Source organism: Hesperophylax consimilis, chromosome 12, assembly GCF_061612785.1.
Source record: "Hesperophylax consimilis isolate HC1 chromosome 12, BYU_Hcon_1.0, whole genome shotgun sequence".
Taxonomy (NCBI): Eukaryota; Metazoa; Arthropoda; class Insecta; order Trichoptera; family Limnephilidae; genus Hesperophylax; species Hesperophylax consimilis.
The window spans coordinates 5,505,177-5,527,784 of record NC_142847.1 but is presented as its reverse complement, the minus strand read 5'-3'; the positions used below and the strand labels follow the sequence as shown (position 1 = coordinate 5,527,784).

At 35.9% G+C, this 22,608-nt stretch overlaps 2 protein-coding genes across 6 annotated transcripts in view; both read right to left on the bottom strand.

Annotated features, from left to right (window-relative positions):
* Positions 1 to 561: 561 nt before the first annotated feature.
* Positions 562 to 15,778, bottom strand: TyrRS-m (Tyrosine--tRNA ligase, mitochondrial). Its single transcript, XM_089637663.1, has 8 exons — positions 15,520 to 15,778; positions 15,227 to 15,374; positions 11,531 to 11,706; positions 10,048 to 10,264; positions 8,748 to 8,826; positions 5,758 to 6,033; positions 4,477 to 4,665; positions 562 to 738 (listed from the first exon to the last, which is right to left on the bottom strand). The coding sequence occupies exons 1-8, from the start codon at positions 15,639 to 15,641 to the stop codon at positions 578 to 580; spliced, it is 1,368 nt and encodes a 455-aa protein (XP_089493789.1). The 5' UTR covers positions 15,642 to 15,778; the 3' UTR covers positions 562 to 577.
* A 1,668-nt stretch (positions 15,779 to 17,446) lies between these two features.
* LOC149419044 (phosphoribosyl pyrophosphate synthase-associated protein 2) overlaps positions 17,447 to 22,608 on the bottom strand; it is a 36,427-nt gene continuing 31,265 nt past the window's right edge. For 2 of the 5 annotated variants that reach the window (XM_089638085.1, XM_089638086.1), the window contains exon 7: positions 17,449 to 18,928. In XM_089638085.1, the coding sequence (XP_089494211.1) occupies positions 18,623 to 18,928 (306 nt within the window). In that variant the 3' untranslated portion in view covers positions 17,449 to 18,622. Of the gene's footprint in view, positions 18,929 to 22,608 lie in introns of all 5 variants that reach the window. The other 3 variants (XM_089638084.1, XM_089638083.1, XM_089638082.1) reach the window with 2 other exon arrangements.

The window sequence follows — 22,608 nt, the reverse complement described above, 5'->3', positions numbered from 1 at the left end:
GAAAAATTAAAAGTGGTTGAACAGAACTCCAAACAAAACAAGCATTGTAAAAAAATAAACAATCCAAGAAGGAAATTCAGATCAGAATTGAAGAAGATTAATGATTCTGCAAAGGCAGGGTTGGAAGAAATGTATGAGTAAAAACCGTGGTATTTTAATTTACTAGAATTTTTAAATGACTACGACGGTTAGGTTGTTTTTTAGTTGCCAATATCAAACCGAGTGCCGCTAACAAGTCGTCTGTCGATGCAATCTTTCTCAACTGCGCAGATTTCAGGTCCTTCTGAACGTGTGGGTGCGCCAGGTGAATCCGGCGTCCATGCACATGTCACTTATATAGGTATGCTGAATGGGTTTGCCTGAGCATCTGCAGCCATCATAAGTGTCGGCAGAGACATAAACTGAGTTGGCTGGAAAGTGAGGGCCCCAACACTGCATCCTTGAGTAAAAGAAACTTGAAGGAGATATGGAGATTATATGAGCAGTGCTCTGTACTCTTCTTACTGAATACTAAATAAGTAGTCGATAACTTTTTTAATAAATATTTATTTTATTAATCCAAGACAACATATTTAATTCACGACCATCTAACTATGTAATAATTCCTTTTTCCTACTCTCAGAAGTGACAGCATATTGGGCAGAATGTGAACAGAATCAGATATTACTTCCAAGAAATTTGTCATTTTCTGATGGTTGATGTGAAAGCCCCCAGCCTTGATTATACGAATAGCATCATCTAAAAAAAAAAAAAAAAACAATATTAACCCACAATATGGTCACCACCTATGCGACAAAAATAGACTCAATTTTTTGCCTACAAATAATTTAATGTAAACTTCAATGATCATGTCAAATTGTCTCGGCTTTGATAAAATTAGTTTATTTTTTATTTTCTTTATATTAACTCCACACAGGAGGCCCTGAAGAAAATAATTTCCCTCAGGGCCTATGTCATCTTTGGGGATGCTGTGTGGAGGGTCTTTTTGTGGAGAGGAAGGAGTGAACATGGGTCTTGAAGAGTCCCATGTTGTAGGAGGGAGGAAACACAGAGGCCGGCAGTTCGTTCCACAGCCGAGCTGTTGAACTTAAGAACGAATCGTAAAAGCGACCCGTTCTCATGTGACAAATGTCAACCGTGTACAAATGTTGGGCGCGCGTTTGGCGTGTATCCCGACTACGCACCGGTGCCGAAGGGATCAATGACGCTAGTTCCTCAGAGCATCTTCCATTGTAATACCGATAGAACAAGGACAGCATACCTACCTGATGCCTGTGCTCTGAAGATTGCAGTCCGTCTGTTAAGATTGGGGAATCTATCAAACGGACCGCCCGTTTTTGCACAGAGTCAAGAGTTTTTTTCAGGTATTCAATCTTTGGCCATTTGACATGATTAACCTTTTCAACGCAGTAAGTTTCGACATAGCAATCAGTCAGGCACTGTCATCAATCAATCACTAATCAGTGAATATTAATGGAGGACACAAGTAGTGTAAAAAAATTATCTACATCATTGATTATGTTATATACAATTCTGTACTTCAAACATAAGATTTTTGTAATCAAATTGATAAACTTCGAGGATGTTATTAGTATAACGAAATGAAGTAAAATAAAAGAAGGTTTTACTCTATAATACCGACTCTGAAACCTCAAGCATTATATTTGCAACAGCAACTCATCGGCAGTGGCGGCCGGTGGTCAAAATATGTAGAGGTTCGCCAGAGTACAACATTAAGCCCGTTGTCCCACGGGTCGGTAAGCAATCGACATAAACCGAGTGCTGTAAGACCCTGCTCAGAAAATTAAGTTCGTTATACATAGTAAGGTAATAATGGTCTGCAGAGCAGTTCAGTGTGAAACTTTTCTGTGCAGGTTCTTACAGATTGCTTACCGTGGGATGACGGGCTTAGTTAGGCAATAAGTTTAATATTAGGCAATAAATTTAATATTAGGTTCATACCTATTTATATATGCCGGCGGACCGGCATTTTTATTGCAACTTGTTTTCGAAACTCTACCTATTTTTCCACATGTAAACTCATCTTCAATACACACGATAAACAAACACAAAAATCTGCATTTAAAATTAAAAACTATCGCATTGTAAGAAATGTTCTGAATTCAAGACACAATGCTCGGCAATAACTAATCACTCATCTTGCAATGACATGTTATTTCTTGTATCGAAGAAAGCTGTAAGCGGAAAATTTGCTGAAAAAGAGTAGGTGTTAAATTGAAGACACGATATCCACAACAATATCACACATGTACGCGTTCCCGTTTAACATGCTATTGAACAAACCGTTCCTTCGATACGGTGGTAAAAGTTTGGACACCGTCCGCGATACAATAATAAAATTCTGGATCGCTATCGAAACGATGCTCCGAACATAGGCACAGTTGTTCTGGAAGTTACGCATGCGAAATAGGTTCCTATTATTTATTTGTTACATTGTATTACATAGTTGTAGTACCTATTACGTATGTCCATAAAATATCATTACGTAATTTCGCTTGAGATTGTTATAAAAGGAAGGAAGTGTGTGGATAGATAGTTTTGTATGTTAGAAAGGAATCATGAAAGATGTCTAAATGTAGTAATTTTTCATAATGGGTGTATGTTGTGATTGCGCGAGTAATTACTGAGTTGTTTGCTGCATTGGTATTGTTGGCTTCAATGTGAAATAGTGTAGTGTGCCTGGTACGCCTCGTTGGAACATTTAAACCAATGACGGATAGCAATTCGGGACTATCTATTTTATTATTTAGCAGATTATGTAGAAACAACAGGTCTGACAATGTGCGTCTTTTTTGTAAAGTTAACATATTATTTGTAGTTTTGTTGTATTTCTTGAGTAAATGTTTCGAAAATTTATTCTGTATACTTTCTACTAAATCTATGTATACCATTGATGTATTATACTAGATTAGCCCTGTCTCATTCATTTTAAAAATAACGCCACGTAGCGTACGTCACAAATATGGAGATGAACTTAACAACCCAACTCTGTTTAAACTCCTTGTACAAACGTTCAAACTCGTAAGCGAAACTATGGAGAATTTGTTGTCAGAGGTGTTGTAATATGGACATAATTAAAATTTAAATATTTGGAACTCGGTTATTTTTGTGATTGAAAAAATGATCTTGCCCAGCATAGCTGAGAAGCAAAATAGACCAACAAAAGGTAAAACGCAATGCACAGTGCCCATTTCGCATTGCAACCTAATGCGTGGGCCTTTTCATAAATGTGCATGTGAACCAAACCAAAATTGTGTTGGGGTTATTTTTAAATGAATATGCCGTGTCTAGTCTAATTTAGTCTATGATGTATACCTTATATTGAGGATTCCATATTGTGGAAGCATACTCCAGTGGACTTCTGACCAATGAACAAAACAACATTTTCAGAGTCTTAGCACTTTTGAAAACTTTGCATATTCTTAATAAGAAACCTAGCATTCTGTAGGATTTTGAAATAATGTGTTCAATGTGCTTGTCAAAAATTAATTTGCTATCTAAGTAAAATATGAGATATCATAACCGAACCGGCTTTCGTGTTGTGATGAGCCATGGCGGAAATTTTGTAGGTTGTTCGGCGCTCGGGAGCACTTATTAATTGGCTGCTACTGCTCTTCGGGAATGGTTTTGTAATCTCTTATAATAAAATGATACAACAACCACAAACATACGCATGCACAATCAACCACATGCATACGGCAGAGGCAGAAGTCGTATAACACTATCAAAAGATATTTAAGCGCACTTTTGTGGTATTTCACCTCAAGTGGGCAACCTTCTTAGCCTCAGAATGCCGATCTACTTCGCTAACTTTATCATTTGAAAAACAATGATATTGGAAATAAGGAAAGTCAATTAGAGGAACTTTTAATATTCAAATAAATTCATTTGCGAAATAGCATTCTTAAATATCATTGATGGGCGCTTTAAATTCTACAGGAGAGTCAATAAACGCATTTTTAAGCGGGAAAAATAACGGAGACTTTCATTTCTTTAAATTCTACAGGAGAGTCAATAAACGCATTTTTAAGCGGGAAAAATAACGGAGACTTTCATTTCTTTAAATTCTACAGGAGAGTCAATAAACGCATTTTTAAGCGGGAAAAATAACGGAGACTTTCATTTCTTTAAATTCTACAGGAGAGTCAATAAACGCATTTTTAAGCGGGAAAAATAACGGAGACTTTCATTTCTTTTTTTAACTATTTGTGTGCCGCTGCAAAATTTTCACAGAGCGTCATCTGATTCTGTATTTATATATTTATTAAAATGGTATATAATCTACCGTTTGTAGTATCCCCAGAGTAGCATTCAGAGAAATGCATTAAGGATACGCTGGTGTTTAAGAGGTTAATATATTTTTTCATTTTCCTACTTCAAAATGGGTTTTTTCACTCTGCTGTAAGATGTATATTTTTTTTATTTTAGGCTAGAGGGATTTAGGTGGATACTTACTCTGATTGTTGAAGCAGTTGGCCTTCATGGCCAGATCGAGGACAGTTGTCCCGGGTTGCATCAATAGCGACACGGTGTTAGCTCCTTCAAATATTTGGATAATTTCAGTTGCGCTTAAATTCAGCAGAGATTCAATGTCTTTACTGTACAGCGCCTCCGTTGCTCTTTGGGCACTTTTCAAACCTTTCTCTGGGGGAAAAAACTAAATTATTACTTTGAAGGTTGAAACTTATTAATGAGATTGGTGGCGAAGCAGTAAAATCTTGGAATTACAACAGGCTCAAAATGCTAACTTTCAAAATTAAATTTTAACATAATGTACATTATTATTATTACATCATAATCAGAGATATGCAAAATGGGTACCCAAAACCATTTGAAATGCAAAATGGAAATGGGTCAAAACTTTTCCATTTGAAAATGCAAAATGGTTTTTAGAAAAGCATTTCAAATGCAAAATACCTATTTTCAAAATGCATTGAAAATGCAAAATGGTTTCTCAGGTCAAACAATCAAAATAATTATAGAATTTTTAAACAATTTTGTCATTTAATAATGGACATCAATGTAGAACAAACATATTGCATGATGGTAAATCCAAAAACACCACGACTACAGATTATGAAACCACAAAAAATTTGCGCGGGACTAATGTTGCCAACGTAAAAACATAGAAACTGCTATCTAACATTTAATATTACAGCGTCATGGCCCCATGTTAAGTATTTTTTGTAATGGTATCACTCAATTGCCAGGGCTCCTACCAGGGAGCAACTTGACAAATGTAAATTATATCTCATAGCGAGGTTGAGGACCGACTGATATTTGGGGCTTATGAAAAAAAGATGAGTGGAGAAAGTAGGAAGAATGTTGCAAAAAAGCATTTAAAATGGAAAATGCATTGAGAAAAGCATTTAAAATGCAAAATGCAAAATGGTTTTTAGAAAAGCATTTAAAATGCAAAATGGAAAATACCCATTTTGCATTTCCATTTGAAATGGATTTATTTGAAATAAAGCACATCTCTGAACATAATGTACATTCATTTTTAACATATTCTTTCCAGAGTTGAAGATACTCCCTGAGTTTTTAAGAAAGACGAAAAGATTACAGTGGATATAAATGTGTAAAGTTTTGGTTCATACATTTCTTATCCATTTATTTCTCGAAAGAACGCCGAATTCGATACTTATTGGTAACTGAATCCAACTCATTAATTTATATACCGTACTTCTCTCGACTAACCTATAATATAACTAGATAAAGTAGTATAATATATACCTCCATGAACGAGGATGGTCATCTGCTCTGCCAGCTTTACTTGTGGTATTCTCTTCTCAGGGTTTTGTTCGTGCAGGGTCATGATGTGTTTTATTTCTCCAAGGGATAGGAAGGTGAAGTATTTCAGGAGTTTCTCGACTTCCGAGTCAATGGTTCGAAGAAAGAATTGGTATAGCGCAAACGGTGACGTTCTGGTTTCGTCTAACCATATTGCGTTCCCGGCAGACTTGCCAAATTTGTTCCCTTCTTCAGAGGTTATTAGGGGTAATGTGATGCCTTGAAAGAAAAAATCATATCTTATATATTATTATAATGTCATTACTATATACCTACTATTATTAACCAATGGAACGCCGATGGGTATACGAGTATTCTAATGTTATTCTTTTGTAAAATAATTTGCGATGCTATTTTGACCTTAATGCTTTGAAAAATGTATGAAAAACAAAATCAGCTTCATTTGAGGTAATAAAACTTTAGGTTCCACTAACATTTTTCTGTTTTATGCTCGGCCTTCAAAAGGTTAAACACTAGCTAAAATCCCTGGCGTTGCCCGTGCTTCACACGTGCTTGAGTTTTTCGAAATCTATTGTAGATTGTTTTGAAGGTCAAGTGTGCAAAATTTAATCAGCTTAGAAGAAAAATTTAGATTCTAATACAAATCAAAACCACACCGCCGCCCGGTGTCCGCCATAGACACTCTCCTTTATATAAATAGATTATTACATTTGCCACAAAATGTAAATATTAAAAAGAAGTTTCAAATAAACAATTGATAAGCAGAGCATGATTTATATAACGTGTCAAAATAAAACATCAAGACCAAACCATTAGTGTTTGAAAAGGAGAGTAAGTACCTGTCTAAAAATTAAAATTAATCCTATGATTTTCTATGGAAAAACAAAAATTCTTTTATTCAAAGGGTACTAGAGGTGAGTAAAATAATGTGAAACTGTTATTTCGTAAACGTTTAAGTTCAAAAACGGTTGCAATAGTTTTGTGGATTTTGGAAGAACCGTTTAAAAAAACGTATAACTAGGCCTGCAATAAACCCGCGCAAATTATTCCAATGGAGCACAAAACGATTGCAAAGAAACGCTTACTCGTTAAACGCTTTTCCGCCCGTATATAATACTCTGCCCGTAAACCAATGTAAAGAAACACTTTCTCACTACGATCCGATAATAATGATAACGATAACGGTTATCTGCCCGTCCTCTATAGGCCACCAGTAAACCATTCAAAGAAACGCTTCCATCTGCCCGCGATAGGCCGACCGTAAACCGATGCGAAGAAACGCTTTCTCGATCCTGTCCGCGATTGGCACCCCGTAAACCGTTGCCGAATAGCTTCCACCCGTCCATGAATGGCTGCCTGTAAACCGATGCAAATAAACGCTTGTTTAAACACCTTCTTGTCAAACGCTTTGATGTTAATGCTTTCGCCGCAACCGTTCATCGATAAATTTAACAAATATATTTCAGTGGAGGGTTCCCAACTTTTTTGAGTTTGAGAGATACATATTACCTTAATTTTCACAGGGATCGTGTTATAATAAGAATCTTATAAGAATGTTTACTCTTTTTTTCTCAGTTCTTAATATTTTGATCACTAAACCGATTCATTCAGATAAGCCCAAATCTAGCAAAACCGATTTGTCCTACAACCAAGATTTTATGTGTATCACCCTTGTAAGGAAATTTAAAATATGGAAATAATTATTATTTTCAAAATTCACATTCGTAACTTATTGAGATTGACAAGAAAAATACCTCGTTGCATCTTTAACCTTTTGAACGCGTTAATTTGCTCCGTTTTATCTATACCCGTACGCGGTATATATTTTCAAATACCTATGCATGCAATTAAATGTCAAATTATAGCATTCTGGCATGATTTATTGGACTATATAGACAGAACAGATTATTCTCCACAATATGAAAACAAATCCTCGTGTGTCAACACTCTTAGATGTTTATAAAAACAAAAACATAAAATTTCATACAAAGACGTACCGTATCTTTCGAAAGTGGTCCCGCCATTCACTCGGCGTCATAAATAAACCACTCTCGGTGTGTGTGTACTTAGGCCACTGTGTTTATAGACACAAGTGGGACACCATGATCACTTATCATTCTTAGTTATGAAAAGTTGTGAATGACAAACTAGTACTAACGCCATCCGTTGACAAAAATGTAAACTAAAGGACTAAAAGGCGCGAAGAGGCGCACTTGGTTATCGATCTTTTTTTATGAAATACAATTTTATTTTTGAGAAATTCTTGTAGATCTCAGCATCGTGATAGTTCTACAAATGTCCAAGTGAGCAAGAAATACATTTATGACGAAAGAGAGCGGGAATATCGGCCGTCAAAGTTGCCGTATCAATTGTTGATACAGCCGCGTGTGAGTATAGACTTTTTGCCGTAACAACAGTTGATACGGCCGCGTGCAAATAGTTAACTTTGTTCATTTCCAAAACTTTTTTTGTCAGCTGGAATGTCAAACCATGCAACTTTCGATTAAGAAGTAAAAATTTTTATAAATATGAATAGCGCACATAAGTCCCTGGGGCCAATGGAAGTATGCCATCCCCATTTTTTAAAAACATTTTCTCCACACAGGAGGCCCAGAGGAGAAAAAACCCACAGGACTTATGTCATCTTTGGGGATGCTGTGTGGGGGGGTATTTTTTAGGGAAAGGAAGTAGAGGAAGTTCTGGCAATGAAAAAGGTATGAGGGGAGGGTAGGACTCTGGGGGTCAATGTGTCAAGTAGTCATCCCCAATATTATTTCTCCACAAAGGAGGTCCTGAGGAGAGGGGTGGGTAGGACGTATGAACCCATCCCTCTCACTGCGGTGCAAGGCGATGAATTTTGAAAAAAAAAAACTGAAACGCCCACCTCTAGTAGGTACCCAATTTTGTTTTTCTGTTTTTCTGACTTTCTCTCAAGGTGTTCTAGGACATGAAATAATATATTAGGTACCTACCATACACAGGTTTATCTTCAACTCTACTAATTAAATCATGGCCGGATAAAATATTACCCATTTGATCACTCCCTCCAATCTAGAAAAAGAAACACAAAAATATAATAAAACTTAATAATAATAATAATAATAATTGGATAATTTGTATAGCGCCGTTTTTGTGAAAAATCACCTCAAGGGCGCTGTACAATTTATTTCCTAGGATCTACATTTGTTATTTAGACCAACTGTGCCAGCACGAGGTTCGTCATCCGTTCAGGCATGTGTCTGCCGCCAATATAGCGCTGACATGTATCTGCTGCCAATAAAGAGCGCTGACACAACATCCTCACATAGACAACAAACCTTGGCAGCACCGCTGTGACGCTCGACGAAGACAGAAGATGGAGACTCTGCTGCAAGAGTCCTAGGTAGCGAATGAACTGTACCAGCTGCTGCAGGGAGAGAGACTACCCCGTCCACCAACTGTGCCAGCACGAGGCTCGTCATCCGTTCAGGCATGTGTCCGCCGCTAATATAGCGCTGACATGTGTCTGCTGCCAATAAAGAGCGCCGACACAATATCCTCACATAGATAACAGACCTTGGCAGCACCGCTGTGCAAAATCACCTCATCCTAGTTTACCTTAGTCTCTCCAGTCACCTCCCAGCCTTTCATGCCACCTAGTGCATCCTCTCGACCCTTTCAGACTCCTTCCTGGCTCCAATACATTCTTTCTTTCTATTGTCGTGATCCGACGATTTCACACCTCTGTCTCAGACCCTTAGGGCTCGCTTATCGCAGGCTATCATAAGCAAAATCTTGAACCAAAGTCAAAGTGAAGTTTATGAGTGTCATCTGTAACAAAATACATAAACAAAAACAGAAAATAAAAACAAAGACAAAAACTTTAAACAAAATATGGCTTATCTGTCCTCCATGCAGACATCCTCGGTTGAAAAGGTCCCGTAATTCCCAACACCACTTGACACTTGAGTCAGGTATAAAATCTTCGACTGCATTGAGAAATCTTCGTTCTAGCTTCACTTTTAAAAATTAATCGGTTTAAAATGCTATAATAATTGCAAATTCCGGCTAAACGGTAGAAGTTACGCACATTTCGTGAAATAAGAAGGTAAGCACTATATAAAACACGGATGCTGAACAATTTTCAGCGATCTCTTAGCAAGGGAAACCTTCTGAAAGGATCAAACAAACCGGAGCGGTTAAAACACGTCCGCAACGAAGAACGGAACTAAAACTTCTAACATAGAATCTTTAAAAATATTTGTATTATTTATCAAAATTAGGCATTGTTACCTGAAAACAGCAATTATAATTCTTGAATAAATACAGCCAATCGTATGCTTGGAATATCTGGTAAGTAAACTCGGTGAAGCTCATTCCTATGGCTGAGTTAATTCTATTCTGCACTGATTGTTTTAGCAGCATTGTCCCCATTCGGAAATTTCTGCCGACTTTGCTCACAAAATCTATTGAGCTCATGTTTTTATACCAGTCTTCATTATTAAGAATTCTGAAATAAAAATGTTTACTTAAAATTTAAGCGAATGAAAAACCTTACATTGTATTACTGCTTCTTAAGAAAGTAATTAGGCTTAAAAGGTGACTACTATTGCCCTCTATGTTGTAAATCTTCAGATATTAGGTTTGAAGCTTGACTGATCCCTGCCGCCGTCTTACCTATGTTTAACTTATTATATGATAAAGCAGTTTCTCTATTGATAAGGTAGGAAGCTACTTCAGGGCTTGCCTGTAAACACAGGATGAAATGTGTAGTATTGTATTAGCTTGTTATTTTTTATGAATACCATGAGCTTACTTAAAAACTACTTCTATCAATTTTGTACGCAGAGCAAAGCAGCTATTTTAGAACTGTCATGGGAGGTGAGCCGGCCTTTACCTGGGTAGAGATTAAAAAAGTGCAAATTGTTCTATTGTAAATAAACTCATACGAATATGTTCAAACTGGAGTGTGTTTTTCTTTACTGAAATGACATGAAATCTTAACACTGCTATTTATTAATATCTACTGTGTATGCGACATGAAAAAAATTGTTCATTAGAGAGAAAAAACATGTGCATAATTTATCTTGGAAATCATATTATACGTGGTGTTCAATATGATCGTAATTTTTTTTTACAAATAATATTTGGCATTTGGTATTTTAACCATTGGCAATCTGGATGAACACACCCAGAGAAAATGATTATGTATTTATTGTTATCAAGTTTAATTTGTAGAACTATGATTTATAAAAAAACAGTTTATTTATAAAGTTCTGCTATTATTGTTACGGGTGACAGTTGTTTTGCTATCTGAAGGCATTATAGTATAATTAAAATTAACTGTGGTTGGGCCATTTACAGACAATCTAAATAGACAAAAATATATTACTTTATGGTTACTTACAGTGAAAATCAAATTGCTTTTAATTTTATTACCATTGCCTTTATAGATTTCCAAGTAAATTGTCGGAAATTATTGATGGTTATTACCATGCAAAGTTTCCCCACTTATTGTATTAAATAAATTTGATTAAAGGTACTTAAAGTGAGATTTTTCCCAGCTAATAATTTGGAATATTCACTGGGTTTTTTTCTCTATAACTTAAAAAAATGATAAGTAATCTAATGGAATCAAAATTCCACTTTTAAAAAATTGACATATTCACAGTGTTACCAACCAGTTTAATATTAATAAATAGTGGTGTCAAAGCTACGCTGCTGTTGAATGCATATTGCTAATAAATAATAATGCAGCAAAAAAATCATAGCTTACATCACTGGTCCTAGTTCTTTATCTGACTTCCATAGATATTTAGAATGATTTGAAAATATCTTTTCAATATTGCCACGAATTCCAGAAAGATTTTCTACCACGGATGATTCAAGCAGTTGAGCTCTCTCTGTAGTGCGACCACTTGGGTCTCCTATTTGTCCTGTGGCCCCCCCTATCTGTAAAATGAAACATTTATTTTATAAATGTGTACAGGTAAATCATTTTAAAGAGACCCTTGCTCGTGTAGTGGTGTACTGGATGGCCCTTGAGGTGTTTTTGCATAAAAACGGCGCTATACAAGTCATCCAAGTATTATTATTATTATTATTAAAAAATTATTAATTTTGCTTTGTTAGGAAGTTGAAGAATGAAACAAAAAAGCTCCAAACTAGTTAAAAAACGTTTTTCTAAACTTTCGATACTATCGGTGTGCACAAATAAAGGGTTTTCCAATAAGAGGTGTTATTTTGAATAGCCCGCATTTCGGTAGATGTTACTTTTGAAGCTGTCCTTTTTTGACATTTGACAAGTAGAAACTACGCCATTAATAAAAATGGAACGATACACGCTTCAACAACGCATTGAAATTATTAAAATTCACTTGAGTGAATCAAATGCAACTCATCTTGAGTGATGAGGCCCATTTCCACCTCGGTGGCTTTGTTAACAAGCAAAATTGTCACATCTGGGGCTCGGAAAACCCAAGAGTTATTGTTGAAAAGCCTCTCTATCCTCAATGTGTGACTGTTTGGTGCGGTTTATGGTCCGGCGGAGTCATTGGACCTTACTTTTCGAAAATGAGGCTGGAGCAAAAGTTACGGTGAATGGAATGCGCTATCGAGAGATGATTAATGATTTTTTATGGCCGGAATTGGATGGTATTGATCTGGACAAGGTTTACTTTCAACAAGACGGCGCTACGTGCCACAAAAGCAACGAAACCATTGATCTTTTACGATTGAATATCAAAATAAAATTGGAAAACCCTGTACTTTAAAATTTGTCCACTTTAAAATTAATTTACTTTTCTCTCGGAAGATTTCAACATTATTTTGTTTACCTTTTTTTGTACTGAATAATTTTATTTAAAAATATGGAAAAAAAACAATAATATGACTATTCTTATTTTTAACTAAGTAGAGTACATTCAGATGATTTTATGGTTCATAAAGCTTAAGAAAACAAATTAAATGCAGAAGAAAATCAGTTCCTCTTTCAACAGTTTCTGCTGCTTCAGATAACAGATTTTCTGCTTGACAGTTAAGATATCAGCTAAAAGACTCACCAATGCTATAACTTTGTGTCCCCCTTTCTGCCAATGTAAAAGACTCACTGATGCTATAACTTTGTGTCCCCCTCTCTGCCAATGTAAAAGACTCACTGATGCTATAACTTTGTGTCCCCCTCTCTGCCAATGTAAAAGACTCGCCAATGCTATAACTTTGTGTCCCCCTCTCTGCCAATGTAAAAGACTCACTGATGCTATAACTTTGTGTCCCCCTCTCTGCCAATGTAAAAGACTCACTGATGCTATAACTTTGTGTCCCCCTCTCTGCCAATGTAAAAGACTTACCTATGCTATAACTTAGTGTCCCCCTCTCTGCCAATGTAAAAGACTCACCAATGCTATAACTTTGTGTCCCCCTCTCTGCCAATGTAAAAGACTCACCAATGCTATAACTTTGTGTCCCCCTTTCTGCCAATGTAAAAGACTCACCAATGCTATAACTTTGTGTCCCCCTCTCTGCCAATGTAAAAGACTCACTGATGCTATAACTTTGTGTCCCCCTCTCTGCCAATGTAAAAGACTCACTGATGCTATAACTTTGTGTCCCCCTCTCTGCCAATGTAAAAGACTCACCAATGCTATAACTTTGTGTCCCCCTTTCTGCCAATGTAAAAGACTCACCAATGCTATAACTTTGTGTCCCCCTCTCTGCCAATGTAAAAGACTCACTGATGCTATAACTTTGTGTCCCCCTCTCTGCCAATGTAAAAGACTTACCTATGCTATAACTTAGTGTCCCCCTCTCTGTCAATGTAAAAGACTTACCCATGCTATAACTTAGTGTCCCCCTCTCTGCCAATGTAAAAGACTTACCTATGCTATAACTTTGTGTCCCCCTCTCTGCCAATGTAAAAGACTCACCAATGCTATAACTTTGTTTCCCCCTCTCTGCAAATGTAAAAGACTCACCAATGCTATAACTTTGTTTCCCCCTCTCTGCAAATGTAAAAGACTCACCAATGCTATAACTTTGTGTCCCCCTCTCTGCCAATGTAAAAGACTTAGGGTAGGGTGGGGCAAAGATCCGCAATTTTAGGTTTCAACCTTTTTTCTCACCCAATAAGTAAAAGGTCCTGCAGGTTTTGGCTTCACTGGAAATCTTAATTTATGTGCTACAATATACCATTTTATTACTAGCGAAATAAGCACCATTTAGGAAAAAAAAGGAAAGGTAGACAACCTTGCCTTTGCGGACCTTTGCCCCACTGTTTGGGGTAAACGTCCGCAGATGCGGGGCAATTGTCCGCAGCTGCGGATCTTTGCCCCATTGAAATGAAATACACGGAAAAATTAACTTTAATCAGTTTATTTATTCACAGTTATGAGTAAAACCATTCCAGTTCACTGACTGAATAAACATTTCGGGTTGTGCTGGTTTTTTTTGGCTCCTTTATACTCGAAACGACTGATCCCCATTCATAATCGAGAATGTCAGGCCGGTCGGGCCATTTCCATAATTTTCCAGCTTTCACCATTGATGATACAGTGGCATGGGTTTCTGAAACGCCAGTAATAACTCCTGGAAACAGTTTTTCTTCATATCGAACGGTACAAAATTCGCCTATGCACCTCTTTGGAGGCACCATCCGCTCAGACGATTCTTCCATCTTCTGATCACTGTCAGATTCTGAGTCGTTGTAGACCGAAGTTCCAGATGAAATAGACTGAGACTGAGATGAGTCATCTGAATCAAACTGAAGTCTACGTGGTGGCTTCTTCTTCTGCTTTGCTGCCATCTTGAGCTTGTCTTTCCGTTTCATTGCATTTTTAATTTTACCATCTTCTCTTTCTTTGACCAAACTTTCAGCTTGTAATTTTTTGTCCCGAAGGGCTTTCTTGTGCGGAGAAGATGTTAGAAGTGTCGACTTTAAACTTCTTGCTTTGGGAAGAGGTAGTCCGCGCGCGGACCATTGCCCCATGCAAAATGCGGACCTCTGCCCCATTTTGTCATTTTGTAAACACAAACTAATCTAAAAACAAGAAATGCGCATTTGGCCAAATTATTGTCCATAGATCGCCTTTCAAAACCTGAATTATGGAATTGAACCAGTAAAAAAGTAAGCAAAGCGTATAGTAAATTACATTTTCAACTGAAGATGACCTACGGATTATTACATCAAAACAAGTAAAAAGAATTCTAACCTCATTGTTTTTGTTGTGCCGGTCGGACGCCATGTAACTTTTGTGAGTCGTCTTCTATCAATATTGCCAGCATAAAAATGTGTCTAAAACCACGACAATATTAAGCGATCATTTTAAATTGACAGTGCGGATCATTTCCCACTGCGGATCTTTGCCCCACCCTACCCTACCTATGCTATAACTTTGTGTCCCCCTCTCTGCCAATGTAAAAGACTCACCAATGCTATAACTTTGTTTCCCCCTCTCTGCAAATGTAAAAGACTCACCAATGCTATAACTTTGTGTCCCCCTCTCTGCCAATGTAAAAGGTTGACGAGAACTAGGAGATTTCCCACATGAAGACTGTCTGCGGTTGGATCAAAACCAGCGTACGCGCATTGTGGAGCCTTGTTTAAAAGATCTGTGATATCTTTTCTGAAAAAAATTACAAATTATTGACTATAAACAATAAACGCAAGACATTAGGTTAATTAAATAATTGCACAAATCATCAGAGTAATAATTGAATCTTTGTCGGTCTACAGAATTATAAGAACGCCATTGAAAACAAAGTCTTTACATTTCTTCTTGAGGAAACACTTCTTGGATCAAACCTCTCTCACGAAGTTTCAAAACATTTCTACTTGAATACCACCGGTGAAATGGTTTACCACATAACCTCAATGTGCGAAATAGTGCCATGGCAATATTTTTACTCTTAAAACAAGTAAATTACTTATTTTCAATTTTATTTAAACAATAGGACTCATGTATCTGTCAACTCATATATCTTATTTCATCAAATGTTTAGCGACTGTCAAAATTAGAAAATTTTATAATAACAAAATTCGAGCTGTCAAAGAGATCATTTTTTCTATGGAAAGAAACCATATAAATATCAACGTTGATTCATTGAGTAAAATATTGCGTTCATCTGAATCGCTTTTTTCTTCCGAATTTTCAAAAAGAAAGGAGTCAACATAAGTTTTGACAAAATGATTATTTCGCATATTTCTCGAGAGCGAGATCTACTTACCTTTATTCGTGTCTTCCCTACTAACAAAAGACACGTGGAAAATAAAAAAAAACCAAAAGCACAAATTCAAATAATCTTTCCAACGTGAACTTAACCCTTCCCTTGCTAGAAAATTCGGTAACCTTTTAGGACAGCTAATAATGCATAATAGAATATATTTAAAAAAAATAGCACTTCGATTCAACTGAACTATGAAAGTCAACTATTTACGCCTGGGGGGAGATGGAAGATATTGCATTAAAGCTTAATTTTAGTCAATCAAAGTTCCAAATCCTCATGCGTTTTTTATTGTGCGTTTGTCATTTTTTATAATAAATGAATTAAAAACATTTTCGTCACCTTGCTTTTTAAATATATCTATTTAATTTTCATGAATGAATGAACAAAATGAAAATGGAAATTAACTCACTTCCCGACATCCGATCGAGCTGAAACTCAGCAGTCAGACTCGTTGGCAGCACGCACTCCCATTTCTCTAAAATTGGATTGACCCTTACTTTTTCTACTATTCGCTACTGACCGTACTGATGACATTTTATCAACTTTATTTCGAATCGTATCTACAAACATAAGTTTGAGGAAATTATCTTAGAATTACCAAAAAATAATATGATTTACCTAGTGAAAAGTGAAAGAGATCGTTCCTTGGTCTTGATTTTGTGTGCCAAATTAGAGACGTTTTTTATTGTTACTCTTAATGCTCCCAGTACACGTTGGGCCAGCACATTGGCTAGTGTACCGGACCACTTGGTGTATATTGGCCGTAGCACACGTCAGACGGCCAACCTGATTATTGTCAGTTTTTTGTGCACACATCAAAGGATCTTGGCACCAACCAGCCAACAGTGTTCACAAGTTGGATTAGGGGTCTAACAGCTTGAAGAACACATTGTAAAATGTCAGCATCTCGTCACTATTATTTTTGCAGTGTAAAAACACAACCATAGCATTCAATTATTCCGTATTCCTTTGTACCAACCTGCATTTTTGAGGTTATATTTTTTCGGCAAATCGACAGTTTATATTTTATCAGTTTGTACAACTGTAGTATAGCCAAAATAAAATCAATTATGGATTTCCTCCTTGAGACTGTACCTCTGATACGACAATATAATAAGAATAAAAAATTAAAACACTTAAAACGCTTTCTGAAACACGCAACATGATTTCAAACATCAAATAAAAAATGAGCTTTACTATACATACATAATTTTATATTATGTATTTTCATATTTATTGGTCTACGTGAATGTTTTTTTTAAGCCAAAAGGTTTTATTCTGTATTTAAAGGTATGTAAATACTTGTACTGTAAATAAATAATATTTTTCACTGGAGTTCCTTGTATGTAGAAGCGCTGGTGTTAGCGGTGATTTCTAGAACAGGGGACCCTGTCAAAAGATTTACAAACAATAATAAAAAATCCATCTTATATTATTATGCAACTACTTCGCCTTTCTTTATTATTCATAATAGGAGAAACAGCAGTAAAATAACAAAGCTTATACAATTTAAAAACCATATTTGATAAACAAAATTAAAAGATTTTTATCTGAGTACCTGTGACTCTTTTCAAAGATCAAAATTTAAAAAAAAAAAAAAAAACAAAAAAGTGTACACAATAATTTTTACTTGGATCTTCACAAGAATTACGATTAAAAAAATGAGAGTTATTCCTTTCAATTATAATATTTATTACATTATAAAGAATGTTATATAAAATTATGAAATTCCGCTACATACATAGTAATCAACAGTGCAAAGGTTAAACAATAAGATATTAAGTATAAAAATAGATATTCAAATATATAGCTTTTATAAAATATGTCTTTAAATCCAATGAACAGTAACACCAACTTCAAAGAATTATTCTAGATATTATTAACCTTTACAATGCTGACCTTTTCAACACAATCTCACGTTTTGACACAATGTACATCTTTATTGACCACTTCATGTATCACATATGCGACACTTGCGAACGGGAGAAGCCGCCGATGGATCACATGTGCGACAGCCGCTTGGGTAAGGTAAGGTTAAGTTGTTCAAAGTGAATAATTACATTGAGTATGGATGTTTATTTAATTCAAAGGAGTAATATTCTTATACTTATGTGGAAACAACACATTACGCTAAAATAATAACCCAAACTTAAAATAAGATCGACAGTAAAAGAATTTTGTGGTATTTATATCATAGGGGAAGTTTTTCATTGTTTTTCAGGTCTAAAATTAATCATGTCTGTTCGATGCAAAAATATCATAAGGCAAACATCTCAAAAGATAATAAATTGATACATTAAAATCATTGACAAAACCTAAGTTTAATTTAAGACGAGATTCAAAGAAAAGCAACAAAAAAAACCTGCAGATGAAAATAACAAAAGTGATAAAAACTAAAGCAATTGATTTACCACAAAAGTAAATATGAAGTTTCCTGAATGTTTGTGAGTAATTAAATATATATTTTAGAATTTAACAAGATACCAACTATCATAATAATTGTATTATCAAATAATATTAAAAAAAAATTCTGGTTTCTGATGTTATGAAAAAATATCCACACAATTCGGAATAACAAAACAATAATACATGGCATCAATATAATATAATATTACAATATTCATGTACTAATAATTAGTTGTTACTTTTAATCTTCGAGGGTGACGTTCTTGAAGAGATAGGACATTGATTCCTTGTTGTGGATACGGCGGATAGCTTCGCTGAGAAGAATGGAGATGTCCACGGTTTTGATCTTGTGGCATTGCATCTTCTGCAGTTCGTGCGGAACGGTGTTGGTGACCACCACCTCGTCGATGGCGGAGTCCTCGATAAGGCGCGGCGCGTCGGAGGATAGAAGGCCGTGCGTCGCGAGCACGTAGATCTTGTAGGCGCCTCTCTCCTTCAGCACCTCGGCGGCGGCCACGAAGGACTGTACATCGTCAATGAGGTCGTCCTGTAACAAGAGTTTTTTTTAAATTTTGTGGAATGAAGGAAGTAGAAAGGGGGTAATTAGGCTTTTCAGATATGGTCCCTACATACGGCAAGTCATTTAAAGTAATGCTCTCTCACCAGGGCAATACTGGGGACATCTTCCACTCTGAAAAGAGTAGATTTAAAAGAAAATTCTGTATAACATCGAGATTAATTTTGGTTTATTGCCGTGTTGAACTTCCTCCTTCTTTTAGTCAACATTTCGGACAGAATTACAGTGTCAGATGGGAGGTCTTCTGCCCTGATGATGGGCACTATAACACTGTCCGAAACGTTGGCTAAAGAAGGAGAAAGTGCAACACGTAATAACCCAAAAATTTATCAAAATAATACTTTTGGCCATGAAAATCTATAATCATAACAAAATTCAATGTAGATTAACTCTATTAAATTTTGGCCTAATTTCGAAACCTTTGATTCACAGTGGAATTCCATTTTAATTTGACTTTTTGATGGTTTTAAGCACCTTTGTAACACTTTTTTATTTTATTTCAGACTAGTCTGGAGATGATGGTTATATTGGGAAACTGGTCCGGTCATAAAGACGGAAGAAAAATGGATGTTAGTCGTAGCGTCAAATATCTGGGACATATTATCACAGACGACCTGAAAGACATCGAGGATATGGAAAGACAAAGAAGAGCGACATCCGTTAGAGCAGGTATGCTGTCAAGGCGTTTTCACTTTTGCAATACAAACGTCAAAAGGATGCTATTTAACGTATTCTCCACTTCGCTGTACACATCAAAACTGTGGGTAGATTACACTGCATCCCAATGGCTAAAAGTCGCTTACAATAATGCTTATCGCTAACTATTCCGCCTACCAAGATACTGCAGTGCTACAGAAATGTGCCTGGAGGGTCGAGTGAACTCTTTCAGAGCGCTTCTCCGCCACCACATGGGAAGCTTATGGCGCATACTATGCCAATCAAATAACACAATCATCACTGCCATGGTTGCCTGGATGGAGTCCCCCCTGATAACCCTCTGGAGACAGGAGATGTTCAAATATCCTCCATAAACGGCTGCTTGCACACATTTTTTTTCACTTCTATTCTGCATTTTTTTGTGCCTATCTATTAGTATTGTTATTTTGTCTAATTTATTTTTCTTATTATTTGTACGATTTCTTTTTTGTTATTTCAAAATATGGAATGTATTGCATTGCACTACCCCTGCATACAATCTGGAATAAACTATTATTATTTATAAATAAAAATAGCAGAAGTCGGGGACGCCCGAGGAAGTCATGGCACGATCAAGTGAATCAGATACTCGAGTCGGGCCATGTCAAGAGTCAGAATAATAGAAGAGTATGTATGAGACGATTTATGAATGTGAATGAGGCAAGAAGTATGTGCCAAGACTGAATGTTTGACGGTCCGTCCTCTCTGCATACCCCTGAGGGGAAACGGCGTGATGGTTAGTTAGTTAGTTAGTTTTAGTTTTTAAAAAAGTTAAAGAAAGTTATAAAAGGTGTTTTAATAAAAAAAATAGTTTGGATTTAGAAAATGGGAGCCAGAACCAAAGGGATTACCGCTCTACCATAGAGGTCATAAACATCACAGATCATAAAATATACAAACAAAATAAATCTACACAAGCGTGTAAGCCAGTACAAACTGGTTAATTATTGACCTCTTAATTTATTTGGCCTTAATATACTTGTAATTTGAAGTAGAAAAATAAGATACAACAGGCAATTAGTCGGTTGTTATTATTTATAATAGATTGCTAAACAAGCGAGGTCATTTCCTTCCCTGAGAATTAACGTTACTTTTCACAATATATGGAGTTACTACCAACTATGCACATAATACCATATGAAAAATGGTACGTATGTATTTTATTTAACAGATTATGATTTTCAAGTACATAAAACAAAACTTTTCTCATTGCTAATAAGTGTTTAATATATTTATATTATATTTCCCAGGCTGACGAGTAATTTAACCAAATCCCAATAAGCAGTTATAAAATAAACTAATTTTGTGGCATACAATATTATAATTAAATACAAGTTTTATTTGTGTTTGAATAAACACATTGGGGGATTATGGAGTTATTAACCCTTTGTAAGTTTTTGTTAAAATGAATAAATAAAGATCACACAACATCTAAGATTTTTAATACTGCAAGGTGAAATAAGCATCATTTCGAAAAATTGTAACATTCATTCACTCAAATCATGTTAAATTATGTGAATACTGCACAAGAGTCCCAACTGCTCCAAATCTTCTGGAGCCAGTGAGACTATGGCATCCCCGATTGGGGTATGTTGTGAGGCTAAAGGTAGTGGGGGAGAGGAAGGAGATGGGGAAGAGGAAGGTAGGGGAGTAACTGGCTAAGCGTCCCTAAGCTTTCTTCGGTACCTAATTTTTACTTCAACGAAAAATATAGTGCTATCTCGTTTATTCTATGGAGCGCATAGGGACAGAAGATGCCAAAGTGGACATTCTTTAAATTGACCGAGCGAATCGTGTGGACTTGTGAATGAAAGCTTCTATTAGAGACAACAGATGTCTCTACTCGTCACTCGCCGCCGCCGCTGTTTCGCGTTACATTTTAAATAAATTAAGAATAAGGCCAGTTGTTTTGATGTGCATAATTGATTATTATTGTTGTCTTATAATTTTGGGGTCAAACACCAATTGAACTAAGTGAAGAACCGCCACTGGTTTTATGTATTATATATTTAAGAGTGGGTTATAAGGCAGAATGAGGATTTGCTGGAAAACGGCTCTCTAAAACGGCTTAATACTACCTTTCGTATGTCATTCTCAGACTTCATATTTTTTGATACCAATTAATGGACTATTATTTTTCAGTCTGCCTATTTTTGTTTGTAGTTGTTGTAGGTATTCGACTATAAAAAATAAAAACATTAATACACCATACAACCCACTTTTAAAACTTCAATCCATGATTATCGCATTAATAACGGTTTTACACAATATTTAAAATTTAAAATATGTATATAATACACACATCTATAGAAGTACGGCCTCTTATTATCGTTATGATATCTGTGGATATTAACAATTAAATAAATACTTCATCTTGCACCAAATTTTCAACAAATTTCACAGTCTTTTACTAATTACGGGAGAGAAGCCCCCGAGAACGGTGGTGAAACTATCGCTCCCTGTTTCACGGCGTATATATTTCTAAAATGCCATCAAAATGTTTCATTTCTGGGTCTAAAAGTAGAATACCGACTCACTTGAAGCATTGCAATAATTTTAGGAAGCTACAAAAACGCTAAGTACTCACAAATACTCTTTTTTCACGTAAATTTGTCGCATTGTATTTTTTGAACTGTCATATTCTTTGAAACGAATAAAATACAATATTCAATGTGCGTTGTGCGTTCCTTTTCCTAACGGTTAGTACGAACGTCACGATGTTGATTTGCGTGCCATTTATGCAAGTGTGTGTGAGAATTCATTGTCGCTCTGACTCAGTTGTGAGCGCGTTTGGTAATCAAACCAAAAATTACCATCTCACGCCAAATCATTTTTAGTTTGGTAAAATCGGCAATTTTAAGTGATAACAAGTCAAGTTTTTCACTATTCCGACCTTACATGGTAAGGCGTATTCATATAAGGAGTAAACAAGTTTATTACCGTTTTTTTATCTT

Bases quoted from the DNA above. Each gene is read 5' to 3' on its own strand.
- TyrRS-m (XM_089637663.1), bottom strand. From the start codon at position 15,641: ATGGCACTATTTCGCACATTGAGGTTATGTGGTAAACCATTTCACCGG. The intron at 8,827-10,047 runs GTAACAATGCCT...TTCTTTTTCTAG, and splicing joins ATTATAATTGCTGTTTTCAG to ATTGGAGGGAGTGATCAAAT. The intron at 4,666-5,757 runs GTATATATTATA...TTTTTCCCCCAG, and splicing joins GACCATCCTCGTTCATGGAG to AGAAAGGTTTGAAAAGTGCC.